The sequence below is a fragment of the Salarias fasciatus genome, chromosome 8 (assembly GCF_902148845.1).
Source record: "Salarias fasciatus chromosome 8, fSalaFa1.1, whole genome shotgun sequence".
NCBI lineage: Eukaryota > Metazoa > Chordata > Actinopteri > Blenniiformes > Blenniidae > Salarias > Salarias fasciatus.
The window spans coordinates 14,846,180-14,872,030 of NC_043752.1; the positions used below are offsets into that span (position 1 = coordinate 14,846,180).

Consider the following 25,851-nt stretch of genomic DNA (forward strand, 5'->3'; position numbering starts at 1 on the left):
ATAAGAACCCAGCCTACTGCATACTATGACACCATAAATCAAGTATGCTCAGGACCGTCATTCCAACATGGTGCTGTTGTTTGCAGTTCTACAGTTACAACACTGTAAATTTGTCTTATTCTTCTTCTGGCAAATCTCACATTATAAAGTTCCCTTGTGAAGAATTTCAGCAGCTAGGACTAAAGTGCATTTTTTTAAAACGACTTCCTCTCCCCTCCCCGTACTCGCTACGTCTGCCGCCGTCACTCGGTGGGACACTGGTAATTCTTAATCCAGGCTAAATCCTCCAGCGTGCCCCAGTGCAGGTAGATGATGGAGCAGATGACCATGACGTGCATGATCTGGTGGCTGTTGCCCCAGTTGTCGAACAGGCCGGGGCTGAAGCGCTCGGGGATCTGGACGATGTTGACGAGCCCGCCGACCACGGCCAGGGAGTCCATGATGACGAAGAGGCGCAGGGAGCGCGGGCTGCCCACGCCGCTGCCGTACACCCGGAACAGGAAGAGGCTGAAGCGGAACAGGGCCTGCCAGACGAAGGCCCGCAGGCGCAGGACGTTGGTGCGGGCCGTGGTGGCGCAGTAGATCCCGTACGCCGACAGGAGGATGTAGGTCAGCATGGCCGCCTGCTGCACGGCTGGGTAGCAGAGGAGGGTGATGTAGATGATGGGGAGCGCTCCTGGATGCAGAAAGCTTGGTTAACACATCTATGTCTATTATGCAGGGACAGATGAGTTCCTATCCGCGGTTTTACCCAGGGTGTTGACGAGGCAGACGCCAAACATGTCCAGGGACAGCAGGGTGTCGTACACGTGCTCCCCTCCCACGTGGTTCATGAACACGTGGTAGACCACCGAGCCGACGGTGGGGCTGAGGCAGGCCAGGTAGTGGGCCACGCATATCCAAACGTTGTCCACCTCCATCCAGGGGATGCTGAGGGGCAGCAGCACCAAGAAGAGGAAGAAAGGAATGCCTGGAAAGGAAGAACAAGAAGGGAGGTGGAACATCAAAGTTGGATGAATTTCTATATTTATATAAGTGACAGTTGAACAAATTGACTGATTCCATATTTTACTTGAGAAAGAAAATGTTTCACAGTGTTTGAAAATGTGAAAGTGTTTCCTCTGGTTTATTGACAGGAGCAGAGTGAAGGGTCGTCGATAATACCCCTCACTGCAGCTTGTTAACAGTGTCAGGGTTAATGAACTTATGGAGCAGGCGGGGAGAAGATGCTTTTGGAGGTTCAAGGCTGTGCAGTTTTTAGCTCATCCCCAGTTTTTTTTTTTTTAATGAAATTAAATTCTCCTCATAAATCCTGCACAAAAAGCAGGAAACATGAACAAATAGGGGAACTACAATGTTGAAAATCCTCAGTAATACGTGCTTCTCTAGACTGTGTTGCCCTAAATAAATCAAGGCCTTCGGCTGAAACGTATCTGTCACCTCTAAAGACCTAGTTATCCACTGGATATTTCCAGGACTGGGATTCCCAGGGCAGATTACTGCTAATACCCCATATCCTCATTAACACACCCTTGTCAGGTGTACTTGTGACTGACCATAAGTGAGAGTTTTAAACGTGTGTGACCTGTTCTGCTCACATGTGCTTTGGAGGTTGCAAATCATTGTAATCTTTAGCTCAGAAAAGCCCACCCGATCAGGTGGATTTCTAAAGGAAGAAGAACAGTTGGAAGCAAACGAAATGCAAAAGTTTGTGGACTCACCGTGGGTGTAGATGTTCCCCAGCTCATTGTGCATGTAGAAGAGGCTCCTGAGGCACTCCTGCGCCGTCGACACCGGCCGGTAGCCCGTCAGGACGTATTTGTTGAACTGGAGGTGAGAGGGAGTTTTCGCAAACTCCAAGAGCCGGGGTCCTTTGTAAAGCACCATCGCGACTTCCTGCGGCCGGAGGCCTCACATTTAGAGGTCGGTCCCGGTTCCCCGCATCCCGAGAGAGAGAGAGAGGCCACGCTCGGGACCCTGGGTCACGGTCCTGAACGTGACCAGCTGGAAACCCTGGTCCCCGAACCCATCGCCGGACAGGTGTAATTCCAAGCAAGCAACCTGTTGAGCTGGCCAAGTGGCATGCTTTCAGTGGAGCCAATCAGAAAGCGGCTTTTATTGCTAAGCTGGGGTAATCCTCAAAAAAAAAAGCCATGTGCAAGGCTGCAGCTCTGCCTGGTTGTGGCTTATAACGAGCTCATGCCTCAACTTCACTGTTCTTAGAATGAAGCATAATACAACTCCAGCGTTCTCCCTTTTTGCAGACTGAACATGCATTCTTAATCTACTACACTGACACGATTTCTACATGGCATTTAAAAGGGAGTTTTCTGAAACACAAACGGATAAGAACACAAACATTCCCCACTCTTGGGATTGTTAAATGGTTTTATTCAATCAAATACTGTACAATAATCAACTTATTATTGCAAAAAGCCATTAAAAAACCCTCTCCCATGGTAAATAAATAAAATGAATGATTATTTTAGTAGAAATATATTGATATTCTAAGAAAACTGACAGGTTTTTTTTATATATAAAAATACTGACCAGATGCAGCAGACACACTATATTATGTCTCCAACATTGTATTTGTGTAGAGTGAACAGTAAGTGCAGAGCAACAAACGATGCCTGAAAACATACAGTAAAACTGGAAAATGTTGAAATGTGTTCACCTCATACTCACAACCACAAAAACATGGCCACAACACTATTTGACAGGCACAAAAGAATACAAATCACATACAATCAAGACACATACAATCAAAGGGAGGATGGTTATCGGCTGAGTTACCCTGTGAAGGAAAAAAAAATAAATAAAAATAAGCAGGATGGTTGAGGATAAACAGTAGAGGAAAATAAGAAGTGTGGTCTTACCCTGATAGCCGCTATTCCCGAAAAAGCCATTCAGATCGTATTTGTTGTTTTTTGCTCCTTTGAAAAAAAGAAACATGCAAAACATTAACATCAGTATGACTGAGATGTGAAATGTTGCCCCTCCAGAGGCATCTGGGTCTCACCTTGTGGGTGAAAATGCAGCTTGAGGTGCTGCTGGATGTGCAGCTGCCGCGGCATCTGCTGCTGCAGCAGGTCGTCGGGCTGCTCGGGCTCCTCCGCGCCGCCCTGCGATTCCGCCGCCGGCGCAGAGTCCGGGACGAGGCCGGCCGCGCCCGCCGGGTCGGGCAGGTCCTGGACGTCGGCCTCAGGCGGCAGGTCGGGCGGGAAGGAGGACTCGGCGGGGCCGGGCGGGTAGGCCAGGCCGGGGCCGGCGGTGGGGGCTGCTGGGAATGAAGCCACTATGAAGGAGGCAGGAACAGTTCAGAACACAGACACTCTTCTGGTTTTCATAATGCAGCTTTTATTGTTGAATCACCTTCTGGCTGCACGCGTCCATTTATGTATCCCAAATTATCTGCAAGCGACAGAAACAGTTTAACAGCTGAAAGCAGCAGAGCCACAAGAGATGATGCTGCAGATTCAGACCTACCGTATCTATCAGCAGGCCCGTCCTCGCCTCCAGCTGCGAGAGCTGCAGTCGGAACCTCTCCTTTCACTGCCAGGAGAAAAACAGATTAAATCAGAGTGACGATTCGGGGTATCGATATCCTAAACACCTCTCAGGAGGAGATTTCTTCCCCTGACATACCGTAGGATGTTCCTGCTGAGTCTGGCTCCACAGGCAGAGGTTCATATGATCCTGCAGCTGGATCTGTTAAAGACAAGAAGAGATACATGTATAGATTATTTGTTTTATTTCAAATTGAAAAAAAATCATGCAATTTGTGGCAAAAATAACAAAATAAGGCGTTTTAAAATACCTTCGGGTGCAGATTCAGGAGGCTGTGGCTCATAAGCTCCTTGGTTACCTGTTGAGAAAATGGTGTAAATCCATTGTTTAAAGATAAAAAAACAACAACAAATGGGAAAAAAGAACTATCCAGTACCATATTCCCCTGGAGATTTTACTTGACCCCCAAGGCCAAGAGTCTGTGGTGCGTATGGTCCTTCAGCTCCACCTTAGTACAGGAATTACATGTCAAACCAAACAAAGCATTACAGAGTTATGGGATTTACTCTGTCTCACCATATTTTCCTGCTAGTTGTCCGTTCTGTCCCAGTCCGAGAGGCTCCGGCTGATAAGGTGACCCTATCAGACCTGCAGGCACAAATAAAAAAAATTAAATAAGATGAGTGAAGACAGGATGTTTATACAAGCCTGAATACAAACATGTCTGGAATAGTGGCTAAAGCATGATTACTTTTCTCATAATTAATATGATCTCTTTTCACTTTCAGGGATGATAGTACTTACCTACTTCTCAAAAAGTCAAACGTTTCTCAGAGAGTGTTTTTACCTCCATATTGGCCTGTTGACTTTGCTTCGGGGCTCAGTCCAGCTGGTTGTGCTTCAAAAGGAAGTCTACCATAACCTACGAATGACGACGAGGGTTGTTGGAGACGGGATAGTGACTGAGGTTTAAGTGTGTACTTAAAAAAACAAATCACAGCTGGAAACAAATGAGCCGATTTCTCACCATATTTGCCGGCTGGATTTCCATTGCCGACAAGTTGCCCTCCATTCGGGAATCCACCGTATCCTGAGAGCAGATAGAGGTCATTCAAATTACTTACAGATGTTATGGCATGACTTATCAAATAAAACAAATATATTCGAAAAATGAAAGAAAAAAATCATGAAATTAAGTTTTTAACTTCATGAGTAATTATTATAAAAGGTGTGTTTGTCTTTGACTTGTACATTTTGAGTAGACTGACCATATTTTCCTGGAGCAGGATCCCCTCCGATACCAGCACCAAAACCACCTGGAAGCATTTTTAAATGGGAATAAATCAGGATATGAATGCTGCTCTTCATTTTCAGGCGTAAAATACAGTAGGCTTTTCGGTCGGATCTGTTCTCACCATATTGACCGTCACCTGCAGGCCCGTAGGGGTTTCCTCCATATCCTGGAGGGAAGCCATAAACGTTGGAGCCAAATATTGACCTGAACTGATACGAGACGGTTCTTTAAAAACCCACAAACTGATAAAACAATGTCAGACGTACCAAACTTCCCTCCACCATTGATCCCTGTATTGAGGGGCTGTCCTCCAAACTGCAGGCCCCCGATGCCTGAGTGAGAGGAAGGTAAGAACAAGCATAGATATTATAAGTCTGACAGTGAGGAGAGTGGAGACATAATGATCTACAAGCAGCGTTCTCCATGAGTGACTCACCGTACTTGGCGTTGGACTTCTCTGGACTCATTCCAAGTGGCTGACCACCGAAGGGCAACCCGCCCATTCCTGGAACCAATTAAAAAGACGCTCTAATGGGCTGCATCTCAAGATCATAAATAATTCTCTCTTTTTAAATAGTTTTCTTCTCGGTAAAAGCTACTTCACTGCAGATTTAAAAGCGAGGTTAAACCTACCGCCGTACATGACGCCGCCCATCTTTCCATTTGGAGCCAAGCCAACAGACTGAGGTTCAAACTGACTCACTCCTACAAGAGATGCTTGTTGTTATCTTTTCACCTCACTGCTGCAATCAGACGAACGTTCAGAGTCTCACCATCAAGTCCAGCAGGGACGACGGGGGCGCCGTTGTAAGGGATCTGTCTGGAGGCTCCTGCATAAACAGAGTAATGTAGAATTATTAAAGATTCAAGTCTTCTTGATCTCAGTTCTTGTGTGAGTCACAGCGTTTGAGTGTTTCCCCTTCGTTTCACTGGATTTTCTGATATGTTTAAGCTTCTTCAAACTTTCCAAAGGTGTGTTTCGATGTATCTGAAAGTGCACATGGTAAAGTGATTTACCTGATTTACCGTCAGCAGTGGGAACGCCCTGGCCAAGACCTGAAGAAAAAAAAGGTGACTTTTTCTTTGTTTTACCCCAAATTAAACAAATTGTATTGCTCTAAATTTAATCAGATGCCCTTACTTGCATAATCTGGCTGTACTCCACCTCCATACCCATTTCCATACCCTGCAAAACACAAGCCTCCTTGTGTTTAGAGCTTACAGAAGACACTAAATCACGCACTCACATTTCAGTAGATACTGAGGAATACCTGGTTTGGATTTACTTGCTTCACTCAGGCCGGCATTTCCTGAAGAAGACGTATGAATTTCAGTAAAACTTCACAGACTGGTCACTGAGGAGCTACTCTAGACTCAGTTTTTAGCCTCACCTCCGTATGAATTACCGTTTCCAAGATAGCCTCCTTGTCCGTAGCCTGAACGGACACAGGAATATGATCAGAATATATTAAACTACAACTTCAGGTTTTAACTTTAACCTGCTTTCAGCTTTGAGTATAACTTACCAGGTTGCTGTCCTGCATAAGGATACCCGAATCCTGCACACAGAAAACAGGATGAAACTCATTTAAATGTCCTCGAGAATAAAAGAAACATGACAAAATACTTTAGCTTCTCAATAGAGTTACATCGAAAAGGAATATCACCTGCTCCATATCCATTAGCGAGTCCAGGGACGCCATAGCCTCCTGGTTTAAAGGCTTTGCACAAACAAATCAATCAAATATATAAAAATTCATCTTTACATGATTATTTTGGAAAAGCAAACCATCTAAATGATGAAATAATAATAATAAAAAAAAATCTAAGAAAGTTAGTGCAAAATTGATTGAATCTTTCAAAGAAAAGATGAAATATGTAAAAGCAAAACATCAGATTAAGACACTTTCACTGAAATGACGCATTCGAAGGCTCCATACCAGGTTTATTTGCTTTCACACCTCCTCCGTTTGGATACCCTCCACCATTGGCACCGTTTCCTAAACAGCAGGACAGCTTCATCGTGACTCCATCAACAATAATTCCTGCATTAAGCAGCCATTGAACTGGCAGCAGGTTTTATTATTTATCAAGAAATGACTCTTATTTCAGTCCTTCGCAGAAAGAAGATTCACCGTTGGGTTTGGCACCATGTCCGTTTTGGGTACCAGCTCCATAACCTGAAATTAAATCAAAGAACCGAAAAGATGAATAACAGTAAAATGTGAATGTAAAAGCAGAGTCACAGTGTTCAGGCACCTTTTGTGTTTGTTCCAGCAGAAGCTCCAGCGCCTCCATTTAAACCTGCAATAAAAAAAAGTGAGAGAAACAGATGAATAAATGAAACCGCAGCCACATATAAACGTTTCTGCCTCATTAGTCATTATTTATTTAACTAGGAAAAGCATTCATCTAATGCATCTAATTCATCAACATTCAACTTGTAAAACATCAATCCTTCAATCTTAAGGTTACCTTTTGTATTGGTACCGGCGGACGCTCCAGCGCCTCCATTATAACCTGAAATAATAATAAAATAAACCAATAACCGTCACAAGGTCACATTGACATTTGTAGTTCTAACAAACTGACAACAGTTTGATATTTTTCTGTATTTGTAAAGTGGAGCCACAAATTCGGTGTAACTGGGGAAGCAATGGGGGAATAACAGAAAAAAGAGACATAAGAACATAAACTAAGAACATCTCTGAACCTTACAAATGTATTAGGTTAGTTGTACAGTATGTTTAGAAGTCTAATTTGTGATTTTACACATCTTTCATTTTCCAGAGCCACGTCCATTTAATCACTTGTTCAAACTTAATTTATATAACGCTTTTCAGGCAGGTTGGCTCAATTCAAAGACAAAAATATGATGCAGAAGGAATAAATACAACAAAATTAAGAAACATTTTAAAGGTAAACTTAGTAATTACTAAAGCGGAGGGAAAAAAACAAAAAAGCCAGCTAAACTAAATAATATAAAAAAAAAGCACATTAAAACAAATTTAGGCTGCAAACATAATAGAAGTTGTTAGAATGGTGAAGAAAATGGCATAATACTAAAACAAACAAACAAAAAAACCCAATGTAAATAAATCTTTCATTTTTTTAAGCACAGGTACCTTTTGTATTGGTGTCAGCAGATGCTGCTGCGCCTCCGTTATAACCTGAAATACAAACATCACATTAAAATTTGTATACGGTAGTGAAAACTGAAAAAGAAGTTTGGAAACAGATGCCACAGCATCATTATCTTTGCAAAAACACCAGAAACAATATCAATAAATAATATTAACGCCTTAATATCCTCACATTAACGCCTCTCTAATAAATTCAGTGTCCTCTAACACAATAATTCTCAGTAGAGTTTTTCCCAATAAAGTAAATAAAGTAGTCTGAAATGTATTAAACCTCAAATAAGAATTTCAAAATCTAAACTCATGTACCTTTAGTGTTTGTGCCGGCCGATGCTCCAGCGCCACCATTATAACCTGATACAAAAAACATATTTTTGCTGAAATTAAAGGTCTTCATTCATTCTCGTAGCAGGATGGTGAATCAAAAAAGCCCATTATCTTTAGGAGGAAGCCCAGAAAGAGAAACACACCCTTTGTGTTTGTGGCAGCTGATCCTCCAGCCCCTCCATTATAACCTGAAACACACAAACAGCAGAGAACAATCTGACATCAACCTTTTTCTTTTTTTCAAATACTGAGATTTAAATGATCAAATCCAGACATATCCAAAATATTCTTACTGTTCCAACCACAGTCCACTCTGGAGAGTTTGATATTGTTTTGCATCCAGAACAAATCAATGCAAACGTGGCTGTCCATGGCAGCTTTCATAATCAGGCAATGTAAGGTAGAATTTTCTGACTCTTTATCGGTCATAAAGGCATTTTCATGCTTTAGATTTCATCCTTATTAAAACGATTCCCGACAGTCCTGTTCTAATTCTAAAAAAAATATAATAATAACAAGTACCTTTAGTGTTTGTGCCTGCAGATGATCCAGGTCCTCCATTATAACCTGCAATAAAAACAACAGAAGACAATATTGAAGCAACTTTTGTCTTTGAATGTCTTTTTTTTCTTCATAGAACCACTTCAACTATTTTTTGAGTCTAGTGGAGCAATTCATTTCCATTTATGAGGAGGGTTAGGGTTAGGGTTAGGGTAGGATACAAACCGCATTCAACAAAGATAGAATTCATCATGTAAACACAATAAAAAAAATAGAACTGATCATATGGTAAAAGAGTAGTTTACCAGGTCGAGGTATTTTCACCCACTGTCCATTTGGAACTCCTGATGATCCACAGCCTAAAGCACAACCGATTACAGTTTAAAAATAAACCCAACTGACTCCTGATGTCTTTCTGAGCACCAGTAGTGATGCTACATTACACGCAAAGACAACAAAATAGTTCCAGGGGGTTTACGGCCTGGAATAGCTCTCTGCATGGTCACAGAATAACAGACTTCCGCTTTACACCGATTTCTTGAGAGAAATATTTACCAGATTTGACTCCCTGTCCCTTAGAGACTGAAGCTCCTCCGTTATCTGAAACAAAGAAAATGGAAAGTCATCACTTTCTTGTGAAATATTAATTAGTTTGAACTCTGGCAGCTTTATCTTTAGTCATCAAATTAAACATTCAGTTGAGCTCAAGACGAGGCTGACCGCACAGTGAAGTGACGGCTTTCACACTGCAGTGACATAAAACGAATTATTTCCTTAATCATGCATTTCCTAAAATGTTGATAACTTCACATTTTGGGGAAACTTTTCATTCACTCTCATGGATGAATGATTAGAGAAACAGTTGAAGAAAGGTGACAGGAACCTTAGATAACGATAGGTTAATTCTGTACTGTGTGTCGTGAACAACCCTGTGAATCTGCAGTCTTTCCCTCTCCATGTTGAACTCGCCTTTCGAGAGTGGAGCTGAAGGCTCTGGAGCTGGGTTCGTCTGGGGAACACCCGGAGCAGGTCCAGATTTGGGGTGCTTCGGACTCTTGTCCTTGGGGCCCACGGGTGCAGGAGCAGGTTCAGGTTCTGGTTCAGGTTCAGGTTCAGGCTGCGGTGTGGGTTCAGGAGCAGGATTGGGGTCAATGACCTCGGGAAGCGCCGGTGCAGGTGTCGCCTGAGGGACGACGGGTTTGTGTTTGTAGCTTTTCCCTTGTGGCACCGGCGAGGGGAGCTTCTTGTGTTTCTCCTGCGTCACCATGACGATGATGCCGCTGGTGGGCTCGGGAGCGACGGGCACCTCGGCTTCGGTCGCCGCCGGCTGCGGCGCCTCCTCCGGGGCCGAGGTGGGCTGCTCCGGAGGGACGACTCCACCTTTAAGGCTCTTTCCGTTCAAGTCACCCACTCCTTTTGTAGTTTGACCCTTTCCGTTTGGCATCCCCCCATAGCCTGACAGCCAAGAGAGATCGATGTGTCGGGATGTAAAATAACAGCAGCAATAATTAAAATAAGAGAAAAAGTTACAACAACTAATATATGGACATTTACCAGTTTTAGGCAGGTGTCCATTGGGTCCACCAGCAGGACCGCCATAGTCTACAAAACACAATGTGTTCATTAATACATTAAAAAAACAAATCCAAATCCCAATCACTTCTTAATAAAGCTTGTTTTTTGTACACACTTTCACCTCCTCCAACTCCTTTAGAGCCCGCCTTGGTGCCGGCGCTCGGTCCGCCATAACCTGCGCATTACATTTAGTTTAGTTTAGTCTTTATTTGAAGGGACAATGTACAGAGACATTAAGTTCAAGACAGAGATGTTCTGCACCAGATTATAGCTACACAGCTAGTTTCCATCTGCAGTCCCTGGTTACAAGTATAAAATTTACTTATTTATTTCAGATACTTTGAGCCAAACTGGAGTTACCCTGGCATTTATTCTACAGAGATTTATAGCCGGAACTCACCATTTGGTTTGACTCCATATCCACCCAGTGGAGCGCCGTTTCTGACTGCTGGACCTGAGGAGAAAAGAGGAGCAATAAGGGATCAAGATCGATGCTCACGGAAGATCTTAAAATCAACTATCTGAAGGATACACACATTTTTCAGTGTCTCTCTTTTTTTTACATGTACATATTCATGGTCATGAAAAAATGACTTAAAATTCACTGTGACAACATCCAAGTCACATTCAAGTGGAAAAATTAAGAACCATTTCCAGCAGAGGGCAACAAAGACTTTCTGATACCAAGAATTTCAACATCTATCCTGAACAAAATGTTTTTTAAAGACATTATACTTGTATAATTCCCCTGTTTAATTGAAAATATGTTAACTATTTCATTTCTAATTGAAAACAATGTAGGTATATCTGTAAGTAGATATGTGTTTTAGGAGTACGCCACCGTTGGGTTTGGCTCCGTATCCTTTGGGAACACCTGCTCCGTTTGCCGCTCCATAGCCTGAGGTCAAACCAGACACAACATGAAGCTGTTGTGTTTGCACGATGTAAATTTTCAAGTGAAACTATGTGTTATAATCTATCATCATGTTATATCTTTATAAACAAAAGCAGGACATCACCGTTTGGTTTAGCTCCGTATCCTTTGGGAGCGCCTGCTCCAGCTCCGTTCGCCGCTCCATAACCTGAAGCCAAACATAAAAAACTAAACTTCCATCCTTCAAAAGGATTAAGATTTATATTAGCAACCAGACAGTGACAAAGCAGCAGTTACCGGTGGGTTTGTTTCCATATCCATTAGGGACAGCTCCATTTCCATAACCTTCAAGTCAAATTCATTATTACAGAAGAACCTCCAACTTTCTGAAGCATATCTAGTAAAATGTTTTAGAAGTGAAGTCTCACCTTGTTGGGGCATCCCTGCTCCTCCTCTGGGGTTTCCATATCCTGGAAAACATTCATAAAAACACATTTAGTTGAATTTCACTATTTTCATTCATCAAGTTGAATCGTTTTGATTCTTACCGTTTGGTTTGGGACCGTATCCATTCGGGACATTGCCATAACCTAAAAATCACATTACATTCATTTCTCTCGTCAGAGCATCACTCAATACCGCTAAAACACTTTCCACTTACACTAAAGATTACTTCCAGACAGATTACACAGTGACGTCATGTCGTCGTACCTGGTTTGGCCGGCTTGTTGGCTCCACCACTCGGGTATCCATAACCTTCACATGAAGAAATGTGTAAACAACAATAAATGAACAAACAAATAAACAAATCGTGCACGTTAACCCACCATTCGGCTTGGCTCCGTTCCCATTAGGTGCTCTGGCTCCAGCATAACCTTCAAACGTTAGAAAACAACGAATTCAGATGATGTTCCACTTTGTTTTCTGTATTTCCTGTTTGTTGTGACGTGTGACGTTTACCATTGGGTTTTGCACCCTGCCCGTTTTGCACACCACCTGCAGCCCCATAACCTAAAATACGACAGTCAGAGAACGGAACAATTTGATCCAAACATGACAAAATAAATAAATGTGTGAAAACGCTTGTCGACGGTCTCACCTTGCATCGGTCCCTTCATCCCTCCGTTTCCATAGCGCGGACCCAGACCCAACCCCGCGCTGCCATAGCCGCCATTGTAGCCTGTAAACGTTCACCACGGTAAACTAACTGTATTTTACACGATTTAAAGGTGATTTTTCTTTGACTAACCTCCCATAGGATGAGCTCCATAACCATTCCCTCCATATCCTGAAAGAACAAATGCAGAGTTTGTTAGTCGAGGCTTCAGAAGACGGCCTCAGGACAGGATCGCTGACTTCTCTCACCCCTTCCTTGGTTTCTTGCAAGCTGAGGTACGCCCATACTTCTGGAGGGTCCCATTCCGATACCGGGGCCTAAACGACACCCATATAGAGGCAAAGTGTCTTTGTGTCAAACTGAGAGTTTGAGACAATTGAAGAAAGTAAAAAAAAAGATTAGTTACCGGCTCCAAAAGGTGTCTGACCGTATCCCTTCATGGGTTTACTCCCAGCTCCACCCTGGCCTGTTGGAAATAGAGATATGTGTCGCTAAACTCAAGATGATATGATTGTTTTTCAGCGGCAGCCATGTTGATGCAGAATGAGTATGTGTGCACATGGAAAAACTGGATCGACTGAAAGATAAGCAACCTGTCCCGGGAGGTGGCTGCCCAAATCCCTTCATGGGTTTACTTCCAGCTCCACCCTGCCCTGTTGAAAATGAGGAAAAAGCCAAAATGGAGGCAAAGTGACTCTCGCTGTGAGTTTAAACTTACTGCAGAACAACAGGAGATAAATTACCTGCCCCAAAAGGAGACTGACCGTATCCCTTGACGGGCTTCGCTCCAGCTCCTCCATTACCTGCAGGAAATGCACAAAGCTTTAAATACAGAATGAGAAGGCAATTTATGTCTCAATGCCGTTCAGCTGCCTCTTTCTTTTCGTATGTCCTACCATTCGGGATGGCTCCATTTCCACCTGATGGACCAGCTGCAGCTCCTCCGCCTGATCAGTGGGTTTTATATACAGCAATGGGAGGCAATTAGCATTTTTTAATTAACAATTTAGGGGGCTTTTGTTTTTTTGTTTTTTTGCAAATCCCACCATTGGTTTTAGCTCCATTCCCTACTGGTGGTAAACCTGCTCCAGCTCCATACCCTGAGAACAAGATGAAGGATTTCAGGCAGAATGTATTTATTTCACCGTCTTTTTTTTTTTCACTTATGTTTTACTAGTAATGATTTACATAGAAGTATTAAAAAAATAAAAAAATTAAAAAAAAATCTCACCGTTGCCTTTTGTCGCAGGTCCATTCTGTGCTGGACCGGCGGCGCCGTTACCTGCAATCAGCAACATATTCATTTTCAACTGTTTCCAGCATGAAATGCAAAAAAATAGCACCTTTTACCTGTTAGATTGGGTTAAAATGGGTTTGTCAGTATATTCTAAAACCATTTCCTCTGAAATGCAATTTACAAAAAATGTACCTAAAATGTATTTCACCCCTTCCTGGAAGTATCAATGAAAAACTGAACTACAAGCTTTGTGGATAGTTATTATCGTCAGAAACCGAAGTTTCATCCAGAATACCGTTGCCTTTAGTGCCCTGCCCTCCATATCCGCCAGCCTGAGCCCCGTAACCTGCAACAAGACAACATTGAATCGATTTCATTCAGCTTTAGTTTGTCTTGTATTAATTTAATAAAACCTGCACTATACCACCTTTGACTTGCTGTCCATTGACTGGGCCAGCTTTCACACCATATCCTGAAACACAAAAGAATAAGAGTCATATGTGCGGCAAATGTGCTTCAAAAGGGGGAAAAGATGGCCTCAGGTAACTGTTCCTACCATTGGACTTCCCTCCATTCCCTCCATTCCCGTTGGGTAGAACGGCTGGATTTCCTCCTCGATAAGAAACAATGCAGGGGTCAAAGGTTAGTGGACAGCAGAACAAGTCTGCACCAGGACAGTCAAAGGAGAAAACTCAAACCACTCCACAAAAAAGGTTTGTTTGCATTCCAACTATAAAATCAGTGCAGTAAATACATGAAAGAAAAAAGACATGAATGCATCGGCTCACGAGGTTACCCGATGGTCATTTATTTAATATTATTTTATCCTTTTGAAGATAATCCCAGTGAGAACAGTCAAACTCTGACTGTAGACATAGCAGAAACTTCGCAATATATTGAGAATATTATCAAAATAACTACCTTGCGGAGGGCCACCCGCTCCATTAGTCGGACCAGCTGCCGCTCCATAGCCTTAGAATCCAAGATAATGGATGAGTGAATGTATGACTGGATGGAGTGTGTGTTCAGCCAGCACTGAACAGACTTTACCTTTTGTCCCCACGCCTTTGTTCACACCAGCCGCTCCACCGTAACCTTAAACACAGAAAACATGCAGAAACCATTAAGGTTTCATTAGATCTCAGCTTGTCCACACGCTAACGGTGCTGGTGTGTAGCAGGTTTACCGTTGGCGCTTCCTCCATTTGCACTGGGAGCTCCACCAGCTGGCTGATAACCTGAGTGCAACACAGATTAGATTAGATTTTGAAATCAGCTGGCGTGCCGTACAGATTCACTTTGACGTTGCATGTGAAGGAGTCTCTCACCCAGTCCTTTGGTTGGATGTCCTGCATAACCATTCTGTGGTCCCATTGCCTGGCCAATGCCTTGCAAAAAAATTAAAATTAAACAATATTAAAAAAAAAAAAAAAATACTAGAATAAGTGCTTAAATAAAATAAACTCAAACTCTCCAACAGGTGGAATTACAATTTACCTTTTGATGGCATCAGTATTGACCCTAACCCTCCACCATTCAGAGGTTTCCTCCCTAGAAATAAAGCACCATCAAAGTTAAAAAAAAAAAAACTGTGGAGGAAAAATGCTCAAATGTGATGATGATCGATTCTAAATGTACTGTACGCACCGTTAAGCTGTGGCCCCTGTGGCGTTTTTCCATTGTGTGCTCCATATGGGACACCATAGCCTTAAAAACAACACATTTAATAAGGAAACTCATCAGAAACCTGGAAGTTTGTAAGTTAATATGGAAAAAACTGAGGTGATCAAAATTGCATATTATTAAACTTGTAATGTGCATGTTGTATTTGGTGTAAACCATCTTAGATTTCTTTCTGCTTTACATTAATAATATATGTCCCTAAAAATGTTCATCAAATGCTTAAACCAGAGCCGTCATTAAACTTCACGGCACGTCCAGCTCCACAGAAGTCAAAGGAGCGACTGTGTCAAAGCAGTAAAGCCATTCTCTGGGCTTCTCACAGAGGGATGTTAAATTCAGACAGCGGCTGCCACTGGAGTCAAGCCGCCTTTGATTTCTCACGCTGAGGCCGCGGCCGAGGAGAAGGCCGAACATACAGCCTGGCATCGTCACAGGAATACCCGCTGGACTGCCGGCTGCACGTCAGAGCTTTTACAGCTGGACGCTTCAGTCTAACATGATTGTCTGAAATTTGACGGGCAAACCCGAGCGCCTGAAGGACATGTTTCATTCCTCCTTCAGGCCGTCAGGACTCGACCGAGGTTCAGCACGAGTTACACAGGACATTTTTAATGGACTCTTATGAATCGATCCAGTATGAGTTCCCTTCCTTCACTCATCACTTCAGCTCTGTCTTTAAAGGTAGTTTTCAAAAACCAGCTACAGATGAAGGCATGAAGCAAAGCTTTAAGTCATGAAAAGGTGTTTAAAATACAGAGTAACTCAGTGAAGACTGATCCAGGATGCAGATTTCAATACTTCAATGTTCTACGGTTGAATTCCAGATGTTCAGATACAGGTGTGCTCATGACATTATCCAGAAGGAAATTCTTCTTCTTCAGCAACATTTAGTTGATTTTGAGCTCTAACATTTACATTGATTGAAGGAAATCAAGCCTCTGTTTTGACTGAGGCTGAAGGGTTTACTGAGATTTTAAGATGAACCACATTCTCATTTCCTCTCTCCCAGATGTTGTCCTAATGATTACAGTTCGAGCTCTCCTTTTCAGCAGGCCACAGATTGCCTCCACTGAACATTTAGGAATGAAAACTCTCACTTTTAACACCTGAACCTGTTTCTCTGCGAGCTTCTGGTAACCATTTCCAAACCTTTACAACTCCTTTTGCACTTTTTCTATTCAGCCTGACAAAAGCACCCTTTCTCATCAAGCATCAAATACAAGTCCGTTATATAATCACAGATGTGATGGTGTGTGATTTCTCTGAGGATACTCACCCCCAGTGTGTGCCGTCTGCACCACCCAGAGTATCACTGCCCCCTGAAGGAGAAGCTGTCCCATCATCACGGACCTGGAATGGAATGAAAGAGGAGAACTCTGGACCCAAGCAGAGAGTAAGAAAGACGAGGCAGATTTTCAGGAGAGGGCAACTCACCCTGATTATGAGGGTCTCATATACACTCTGGTCCGAGGTGCCCCTCCTCCCCTCCCCACCTTGTGCTAGGTTGTGTGTGTGTGTGTTTCAGTTCCCCCCGTCCCTCACCCGTTTGTTGGGCGATGCGTCCGCGGTGTACACAAGCAAACGGAATAATTGGCCACTTAAAGCACATTAACACTTAAGGGAGAGATGCAGAAGCAAAGCGAGAGGCTTCACCGGAGTGGACACTGACTGATGAGCTGTGGATGTTGCACCAGAGTGACTACATAAAAAAGATAATGCAGTTGTTCTGTACATGTTGAAGGCGCATGTGAAGAACATGAAAGCATTGCTTAGAACTTTCATACTTCAAGAAAATCTGATGTTCAGCAGCAGCGAAGAGGCATTTAGAAATCTGCCATAATTAAATAGAAGTTAAAAAACTGGTGTTCATAAGAAATATATAATAGAAGTAAATGAGATTGACAGGTCCCTACATTTATGAGCCTGTTTATATTTTCCGTGTTTCAAGAAAAAAATAAGTTTCGACAAATAAACTGCTCAAATGCATGATAAAAACTGTAAAGTAAGGAGTATACAATTGTTTTGAACATATTTTTGAGTCTATTATAAAATTACCTGGGATATTATGCAGAAAATCGCTTCATTTCCTGTGCAGAGTCTGCATGTTCTCCCTGTGCATGTGTAGTTTCTGTACAAGTACTCCAGGTTTGTTCAACAACATGGACTTGAGCTGAACGGTTGTCTCTACAGTGAGCATAGATATTCATGTGAGTCTGTGCCAAAGAGGATTGTGGTGCGATGAAGGCAATAAAGGGACGTTTTTGAAGGATTTACAAAATAATTGCTCATCACTGATATTAAACATAATTTTAATAACCTATAGCATTTATTCAGCTCTGTTTTTTAATCTATGGAGGACAAAAAGGCATTCTTGTGCACGTCAAAAACTGCATGTTTGTCTAAATTTCAGATTTTAAGACATCAAACAACAAACAAAAGACATGCACGTTGTTTCATGTTTTAATACCTGCAAATGATCTGATCTGATGCAAATCTAAATGCATAATGGAATAAAATAATAGGCAGTAATCTAGTTTATTTAGTTTCGAGAGCAGCTTAATGAACATACTAAAAATTAGACTGAAGAGCAAATCAAAGAGCTCAAGCTGCATCCTGCTGGTAAATTACGCAGCAAATGACATGAGAAGAGATTTCAAAGAGAAAAGCTGAAAACCGTGAGTGTCTCCATGGTCCCGGCCTGCACCACACAAACACAATGAGGCTGAAAGCAGTCCCATACATATTCAGAGAGAGAGAAAAAAGAGAGAAATTTATCTCACCTTTCACATAAATTCCTCACCCAAAGTCCAAATCCTCTTCTTATGGGGTCAAGGAGAGGTTAACGTCTCACTTCCCACCCCACCCAGACCTCTCACATACTTGGCTCCTCAACAAACTCTCTCGCCATTGACGAACCATCCGTCCAGCTTTTCACCGCCCGGGAACAAACGCGCCCTTCAATTCATCCCACTTCTGATCTGTTCTGGGAATGTTGTCATGGTTTAAAGTGACATATGAATCAAACATCTAAATCTGAAATACACCTGAGCAGGATGACGTGTGTGTTGTCCTTCAGCGGGGCGACAACTGGAAAAAGTTCTGCGATAAAGGTCATGCAGGTGTTGGACAGGGGGTCCCCCGGCTCACGCAGCTGCCATGTCTGAAATGTTTTCCCACCCAGATGCGCAGCGCTGTCTGAGGCAGGATGGACAACAAGCTCTCCACCTGTGTTTGGTCAAGAGCCAGACGAGTCTGCCAACTGATGCATGTCCTGTTAGTGGAAATCAAATGTGCTGACCATGCACAGAGAAGTGAGGTTTATTTGCTCTGAATCTCAAAACACTGCTCATTTCAAATTCCTATTTTTTTTGTCTATATGAGAAACAAAAACCCAATGAATTTGAATCCAGATCCTAATTTTGAGTATTAAACCACCCCAAAGAAGTCAACTCTATTCAACAACACGTGAAACTGGAATTTCATGATCTTTGATAAAGATGTTGGACATCAAAAGCCAAAACTTCCAATTAACTGACCCAGTACGCTTTTAATTACTTAAAATCTAATCATTTCATTTAATGTTTTGCAGTGAAATACTTTTGCATAAATTGTTTTCATTCACCGTTTGTCATCGACTCCAACTGGACACGGTCAGAATACAAGCTTTTTTTTTTTTAAACCAAATTTTCATAAAGTCTGACGGCTTTCGTCCAGCTGCTATTCTTCTCAGGAATCTCACACAGTGGCGTCTCGTCACCAGACAGGACCATCTGTCTGGTTTGAACTCGGCTCCTTTTCAGCAAAACCATAAAATCTAAAAACACTCAATTGACTGACAAAATATAAAGTATATGAAATCAGATGATAGACAGAAGTTGCCTTTGTACACATGAACGTTGAAGAGGAGCAACAGATCTCTGCATCTGATCAATGTCGAATCTGACCACAAGCTTGAGCAATCGCTTTTTTATTTTTGTTGCAAGTGCTGTACAAGAGTGCAAGATAAATTAAAACTGTTTCCAAAACAACACAGTAAATCTCTTCAGAACTCAAACTTTTTGACAAGGAATATTACAATACATCCTATTTAGTATAACTATACATGTATACACAACGCATGCCCTTTTATCGAATAACCCAAAACTGCATGGCGTATATGGAGCCATGCTGTGACGCCTGAATTAATGGTGATTATTAACCTAAAAGTTCAGCTGTACAACCAAGTAACTATACAATCCGCAGCCTGGTCGCCACATCCAGTGCAATATACTCATCTTAGTTTTTACCCAATATTTACAGAAATGAGTACACGAATGGAGGGATAGCAATCTGGCCAAACGGTATCGGCTTATTTTTAAAGGCTTAAAACAAAAACATTTTTGATGAAACTTACAGGAGACCAGAGGAAAACCAGGATATTAGATAAAGGAAATTAAAAAGGAAAAACAAAAGGGGAAACAGTTTGATAGTGCAAAACTGTGAAGGGAAGGGGGATGTAAAGAAATGGGGATCAAAAAGGTCAGGGGGACGGTTTTAACGAGCACCGAGGAGATTTTGTGCTTCTGCTGCTTTCGCTCTCTTGCTCCTCAGAATCTTGTCAGCAGCTGAACGTCAGTCCGCCTCAAGATGGAAGAGCCAGATGTCCAGGCGCAGACCTGAGGAGAGAGAGAGAGAGAATCACATCGATGAGCAGTTTCTGCACATGGATATTTAAAGCATCTCTCAGGACATTCAAGGTCCACCTACTCCAGGTTGTTCTTCAGCTGATGCACGGTCCGCTTGTCCAGGTAACGGCAGAAGAGGGTGAGCAGGTTTGAGGGCAGGAGCAGCGGCTCCGCCAGCGAGCACTGCGACAGCTGGCCTGCCACCTGAAATACTGTGTCGGTCCTAAAACCATAAAATACATCTCTAAATAAACACCTTATTCAGATAATCATCCTACAGCAAATATGAAGCGCATGAGTCCCACCAGATCTCAAAGTCCCCGATGCTGGGCTCCAGAGGAGCGCCTGATGACAGCAGCTTCTCTCCGTGCGACAGGAGTGCGTACAGCAGGGACAGTCCAAACTACAAGAGACAACAAGACTTCAAATTCTGATCAATTGATGTGAACAAAAAGTAACAACGTAAGGGACTGACCCTGTTCTGGCAGGTCAGTGTGAGACACTCGTACGTGGACAGAGACTCGGACGACATCAGGTCTTTCAGGACCGCGATCAGCTGACTGAACGTCAGAGTAGCGATCACACTTCGGAGAGGCGGGTAGAGGACAGGAAGCGCCTGAGGAAAGAATTGGTTTGTGGCTTTGAGAAATAAGTTTAAAAGTTCTTGTGTGACTTTTTGGATATTTGTCGTGCTCCGAGACAAACTTTCATAACATTAAGTACCTTAAGTTTCCTACAGGTGGAGCCGAGTTTAGTTACAGTAGTTACACTTAAATAGCATTACAATATAGTGAAAGAGTTGCTATACAAAGCCACAATGCTACAGGTAACTTAAACTTCTGTCTATACCTTTTGATTAAACTGCTCTAACATTAACATTAAAGCAAAGAAGAACCAATAAAACACAAGTGCAGTGAACAGTTATTTTCTATTAATCCCATTTCTCTGAGGCAAAGTGCAGAATTGTGCGCATTGACAAAAAACAAACGGCACCTACCTCATCTGCATCTCTGCTCATTAGTGTAGGTAGGTTACAGGTCACAACGCACAAGATTTGCATGGCAGAGTCTTGTTTGAGGAACGGCAGCAGACGGGCAATCAACTTTTTGCCTTTTGAAACAGCCAAGAAAGGAAGAAACTCCCCTCCCGAATTTCTACACCGAGAATTTGAAGAAATTTTGCTGCTCAAACTCCACCATCAAAGTTTGACAGTGTCAAAAACACGGCTGGCTGATTTGACTTTTCTAAATAATTTTCGAAACACACAATCCTCCAACAGACTGTAACTCACGGGGGCTTGTGGTGCTGAAGCTGTGAGTAAATGTGATCCACTTTCATTTCAGACTTCTTCCTCAGTCTTAACTCTTCGGCTTCAGGCAAGACTCTGGTTCTCAGCCTCTCCATCTCTTCCACCTCCAACAGGATAATGAACAGCTGCAGAGCAAAACAGAGTCAAACATCTCAGAAAAGGCAGAAGATCAGGACAAGATTTGAGAAAGTGAAACCTTCTTTACCTTCTCTATTTTGCTGAGCACCTCTAACCACTGCTGTCTGGTGTCTTTCTGCTCCTATAATGGGGGAAAGATGTTTTTTAAAGGGTTAGAGAAGGCAGAGGATCAAACTTTCATCACACCAGAGGACACAGTCACCTCAGTGGGACCTTGAGTTTGGACGGCATGGACTGCGACGATGGCACGGCGAGGAGAGTAGCATGTGGAGACGGCAACCTGACCGAGGGAGCCTTCAATGTGCACCACTGGAAGTTACAGCACAAACATGTCAAGCAATGCAAATTAAACAGCATCATGCCAAACCGTGCGTCCACTGGCATTTAAAAATGTTAACAGCAGCTATGTAACGGTGTGTTTCATGTCTTTATGAAAAATGTTTCAAAATAAAGCTGTATCATCTTAAATTAGATACAGGAATGTGACTGAAGTCTTTGAAAAGGACACACTGATCAGACTGAGTGAACAAATGCTGGACAATGTTTAGAAATATGAAAGCCGAGTAAACCTGGTGTGTAGGCGTCCATCTTGGTGATGTACGGCGTGGTGAGCTTCGGCGGCTCCCTCTTGCCCCTGATGCCCAGCTCCTCCTCCGACATCTTGGCTTCTATCCGGCGATAGTACTCCTTTAACAACGGAGCACACAGGTCAGAGGGATTCACTTCTGATCAGAGGAAGCAACAAGGCAAATCTTTTATTTCAGACCTGGTAATAGTAGTCCTCAAGGTACGGATTTTCACTTTGAAGCTGAATCATCTGCAGTCGGATGATCCACTCCTTCTCTTTTGCCGTCATGAGATTCGAGTATGGATCCACACCCTGTGATTTCCTGTAAGTCGATCATCATTTTGTTTAAGTATGATACCTTGAAAATCAGCGTGACTGATTGAACTCGGAGGCCAAACCTTTGAAACATGCATCGTTTCTGACTGAGCAGCCGTTCATGCTGGGGATGGAGCTGTGTGACAGGGCCGGGGTACCTGCTGGTTGAAAACAGACTACCTATCAAGTATATATCACATTATATATATATATAATTTCATTTTATAATGTAAACCAACAGCGACATTGACGGAATGGTTTAACACACTCATGACTGACTTGATGAGACTGCCAAGCAATAAATCCAACTGATGTTCTAACGTTGCTGGAAAATATTTGAGGGCCACAAAACAAACATGTGAAACCGGAGAGATGAGCTCAGCCCTCACCTGAACGGCCGCACCGGATTAGAGGAGGGGCTGTAAAAGCTGGACGGCCTCGGCGAGTTGGAGCCAAAGCGAGGTTGCATCATCTTGGGAGTGAGCGGCTGAGGAGCGGAGAGGAAAAGAGCGCTCATGGAAAACATGAAGTCAGCACGGTCCAATGAAACGACTGCTTTTTAAGACGTTTCAGTACAAAAAGATGGAGTGTGGGAAGAACCTGGTAACACTGCCGTGGGGTCGGCTGCTGACGTGGAAAGACCGGTGTTCCTGGTATCAATGGTGCCTGCATCTGCAGGACAAAAGCAACAGTACAGCTGCAGACGTGCCGAGCTTCGGTTTATATCTGTAGACCTGAAGCAGACCAGTGACGCAGCAGCGAGCACTCAGGCTTGGAGGATTTCTATGTGAAATTAGCACTGCTCAAGTCAGATTGAGACCAAACTGGGCTGAACGTGGTCCATAAACTAAACTGAACATGAAGACTCCACAGCTGTGGTATGTGTGAAGCCAGTACAACCTGAGCGCCCTCTAGTGGTACAAGAAAGTAGTTTTTATTCTGAATGTAAAATTGAAAAAAGGACTTCCCTACATTTGATTCTAAAATGGTGACGCTTAGTGTTCTCTCTTGATAGTTTGAGACTGTCCATAGCAATGTGGAAAATGATAACGGCTGATATGTGATGGCCAAACACTCACGTGACAGCCCCCTCTTTGGCCATACACGGCTGTGGGGTAGGACCCTCTGGCTTCTCCTCTCCTGCCCCCAAACGAAGACGGAGGACACGGAAAATCCAGGAAGGTGGAGTTTGTGGGCTGACCTCTTCCTCTGTGACCGATCACACACACGATGGCACTGTCCTACAAACACAAGGACACAGGACATCAGCACCGAACGGCTGCCGTTTAACCATCCGTTATTTGACTGCAGCGTCTCCGACCTGAAGGATGGACCCTGAGGGTTTTCTGGACTGTCTGTAAGGCGGGGGCATCATCTGGTCATGAAGAAAAACAAACCATCAGCAGAATACAGCAGGAATTAACTGTAAATGACTGTTTTTCTACTCACATTTTCCTTGAAGGCGTCCTTGTGCATGGCAAACCCACAGTCCACAATAGAGCTGTCCAGACTCTGGACAGACAAGAACAGGCCAACATGAAAATGTTCTGCTTTGATGGGGCTTAACTTTGATTTCGAGCTTGGAAAGAAGGTTTTCAGATAAATGTATCACCTTAAGGCTGGGGCGCCCCTCCACCGCCCTCATCACACAGGGGTCGAACACGTCTCTGGCCAGCCTCCCCTTCTGCCCCCGCCCTCTCCCACGCTGCCCGGGGGGCACGCGGGGCGGATACGGTGGCTTCTGTCTGAGAGGCGAGGCGGCTTTGCGGGACGATACAGGTTTGAGGTCCGGCGGTGGAGGAGGAGGAGGCGGAGGTGCTTCTGAAAACTGCTGCAGGCTGCAGACCATGTCGCCTGTGGTGTCCTGTGCATCGATATCTGGGATACAGAGATTGGCAGAATCATAGAGAGAGGGAACATTTAAACTTTTCAATTATCGTTTCATTGTGATCTACAAGTGCTTATACTTTTAAGCTATTTTGCATCCTTTGACCTTTAACCCTAGGCTGGATGAGGTGGTATTAATTACTGATAGATAAACTTTGAAGTGGGGTCCATGTGTGACCATTTGGTGCTGCAGAGCCACCTCTTCCTGCAGAACAATGTTCTCAGGAAATCACCAGAGAGGTTAAACACACACCCATCCCAAACGTCTCCTCGTTGTGGACGTTTATCTCCTCGTCCTCCTCGGCCATGGCTTGCAGGAACTCGCAGCCCATGTCGGCTCCATCCTCTTCATCGCTCCACTCCTCTCCATTCTCAGGCCACTGAGGCTCACACAGCTTCTTCACGTCCTGTGACACAAACTGCTTTTTACAACACGAATAACGAGGCGGATACTGACATTTCAATTCAGTCGTCTGTAATTATGTTGTTGATGTTTCTACCTTTTCACAATCTGGTAAAAAACACAATAAATAGAATATTCTTTAATGAAAATAAATCACTCATTCAGGAAAACAAAACAGTAAAATGTGTCTGACTTACTTGTTGTTGTTCCGTAACAGACATTGTGTGTTTTACCAGATAATTCCCCGCATTTGGGAGACAGAGGGAGACCTTCTTCCTGTTCGGTCGCTTTCTCTGCACGCGCAGACGCTCATTAACCTAAATCAACTCACCTGCGATTTAATGAGGCGCGCCGCGCGCAGGTCGTCTGTGGTCCGTGTGAGCCGATAGCGACCCCTGGTGGCCAAAATCACTTATTCACATCTTTCTCCGCCTTAAGTTCATTCTTCCTCCATGATCAGTCGTTTTAAAGAACATCCTTTTTTTCAGCCTCACTTAATTCAAATTACAATATCTTATGTGATTTTTTTTTTTATCTTATGGTGTTTTATTCTCTGTGTGCTTTATTCATACTTGAGTCTTGAGTTTATGTTTGTTTGTTTTTTGTTTTTTGCTCACCGTTTTCTTTATAATAATATTTTGTTTTCACATTTTATGTTTCAATTTTATTCTTAATATTTAATATGAATACAGTATGATTTTGAACATCTCTTCTGTATTTTAATGGTTTTATATTGTTTATTTGTCTACTGAAAGGTTTTCTTTCTTTAATTTAAATTTTGTTGATTTTCTTCATTAACAAGAAACGAGAAACTTTCCAAATGCACTAAGATGAATTTATTGTTATTTCTCAACTTTTCAAATGACGATATAAGTATTTTTATGCTTTATCTAATGGAGGTCACTCGCCATACAGTCATCCAATTATGTAAATGTCTTTCGAAAGCTATTTGAACTTAATTAAAGTTCTCATCACCAGTCTTAATTTACTTTGCTTCAACCAATCAGATCAGCGCATCATCCAGACCTTCTGATTGGATAGTCAGAGAGCGGACTAGCCCGAGCTAGCAAACAGCGTCTGTACTGTAGCGAGCTGCACGTGCGAAAATACAGTTTGGCAATGGCGGATGGAGGATAAATTGATGTGGTAGCTGATTTATTATCAAACACAGTTTCAAGAAGGACTTTTCAAGAAAAGCTGGACATTGTTAAGAAAGGTCGGCCAGCTTGCAAGCTTGTCTCAACCAGGAAAAGGATTTGTGCGCCACTTTCAGTCCACTGTGAGCGGTGCAAGTGGCTCACGGGCTCCGA

The 25,851-nt window shown here is 43.0% G+C and overlaps 2 protein-coding genes across 2 annotated transcripts; both read right to left on the reverse strand.

Annotated features, from left to right (window-relative positions):
• Positions 1-242: 242 nt before the first annotated feature.
• On the reverse strand, positions 243-1,933 carry LOC115392781 (progestin and adipoQ receptor family member 4-like). Its single transcript, XM_030097369.1, has 3 exons — positions 1,722-1,933; positions 752-970; positions 243-676 (listed from the first exon to the last, which is right to left on the reverse strand). Exons 1-3 carry the CDS (start codon positions 1,885-1,887, stop codon positions 243-245), a joined length of 819 nt encoding a protein of 272 aa, XP_029953229.1. The 5' UTR covers positions 1,888-1,933.
• A 17,765-nt stretch (positions 1,934-19,698) lies between these two features.
• Positions 19,699-24,470, reverse strand: patl2 (PAT1 homolog 2). The gene is made up of 18 exons (XM_030098566.1): positions 24,392-24,470; positions 23,864-24,129; positions 23,701-23,763; positions 23,573-23,626; positions 23,331-23,492; positions 22,860-22,923; positions 22,641-22,803; positions 22,335-22,412; positions 22,135-22,258; positions 21,938-22,055; positions 21,571-21,677; positions 21,436-21,489; positions 21,213-21,355; positions 20,919-21,075; positions 20,397-20,537; positions 20,227-20,324; positions 20,004-20,144; positions 19,699-19,912 (listed from the first exon to the last, which is right to left on the reverse strand). Exons 1-18 carry the CDS (start codon positions 24,468-24,470, stop codon positions 19,879-19,881), a joined length of 2,046 nt encoding a protein of 681 aa, XP_029954426.1. The 3' UTR covers positions 19,699-19,878.
• Positions 24,471-25,851: the final 1,381 nt, after the last annotated feature.

What these genes read in the sequence shown, in the direction of transcription:
- patl2 (XM_030098566.1), bottom strand. Translation starts at nt 24,470, where the DNA reads ATGGGCTGCGAGTTCCTGCAAGCCATGGCCGAGGAGGACGAGGAGATA. An exon ending in GCCAAAGAGGGGGCTGTCAC is followed by an intron (nt 22,924 to 23,330) that starts GTGAGTGTTTGG and finishes TTTGTCCTGCAG; the next exon opens with ATGCAGGCACCATTGATACC. An exon ending in CTTCAGCACCACAAGCCCCC is followed by an intron (nt 21,076 to 21,212) that starts GTGAGTTACAGT and finishes TTCTCGGTGTAG; the next exon opens with AAATTCGGGAGGGGAGTTTC.
- LOC115392781 (XM_030097369.1), bottom strand. Translation starts at nt 1,887, where the DNA reads ATGGTGCTTTACAAAGGACCCCGGCTCTTGGAGTTTGCGAAAACTCCC. An exon ending in GGGGAACATCTACACCCACG is followed by an intron (nt 971 to 1,721) that starts GTGAGTCCACAA and finishes CTTCCTTTCCAG; the next exon opens with GCATTCCTTTCTTCCTCTTC. An exon ending in CTGCCTCGTCAACACCCTGG is followed by an intron (nt 677 to 751) that starts GTAAAACCGCGG and finishes TTCTGCATCCAG; the next exon opens with GAGCGCTCCCCATCATCTAC.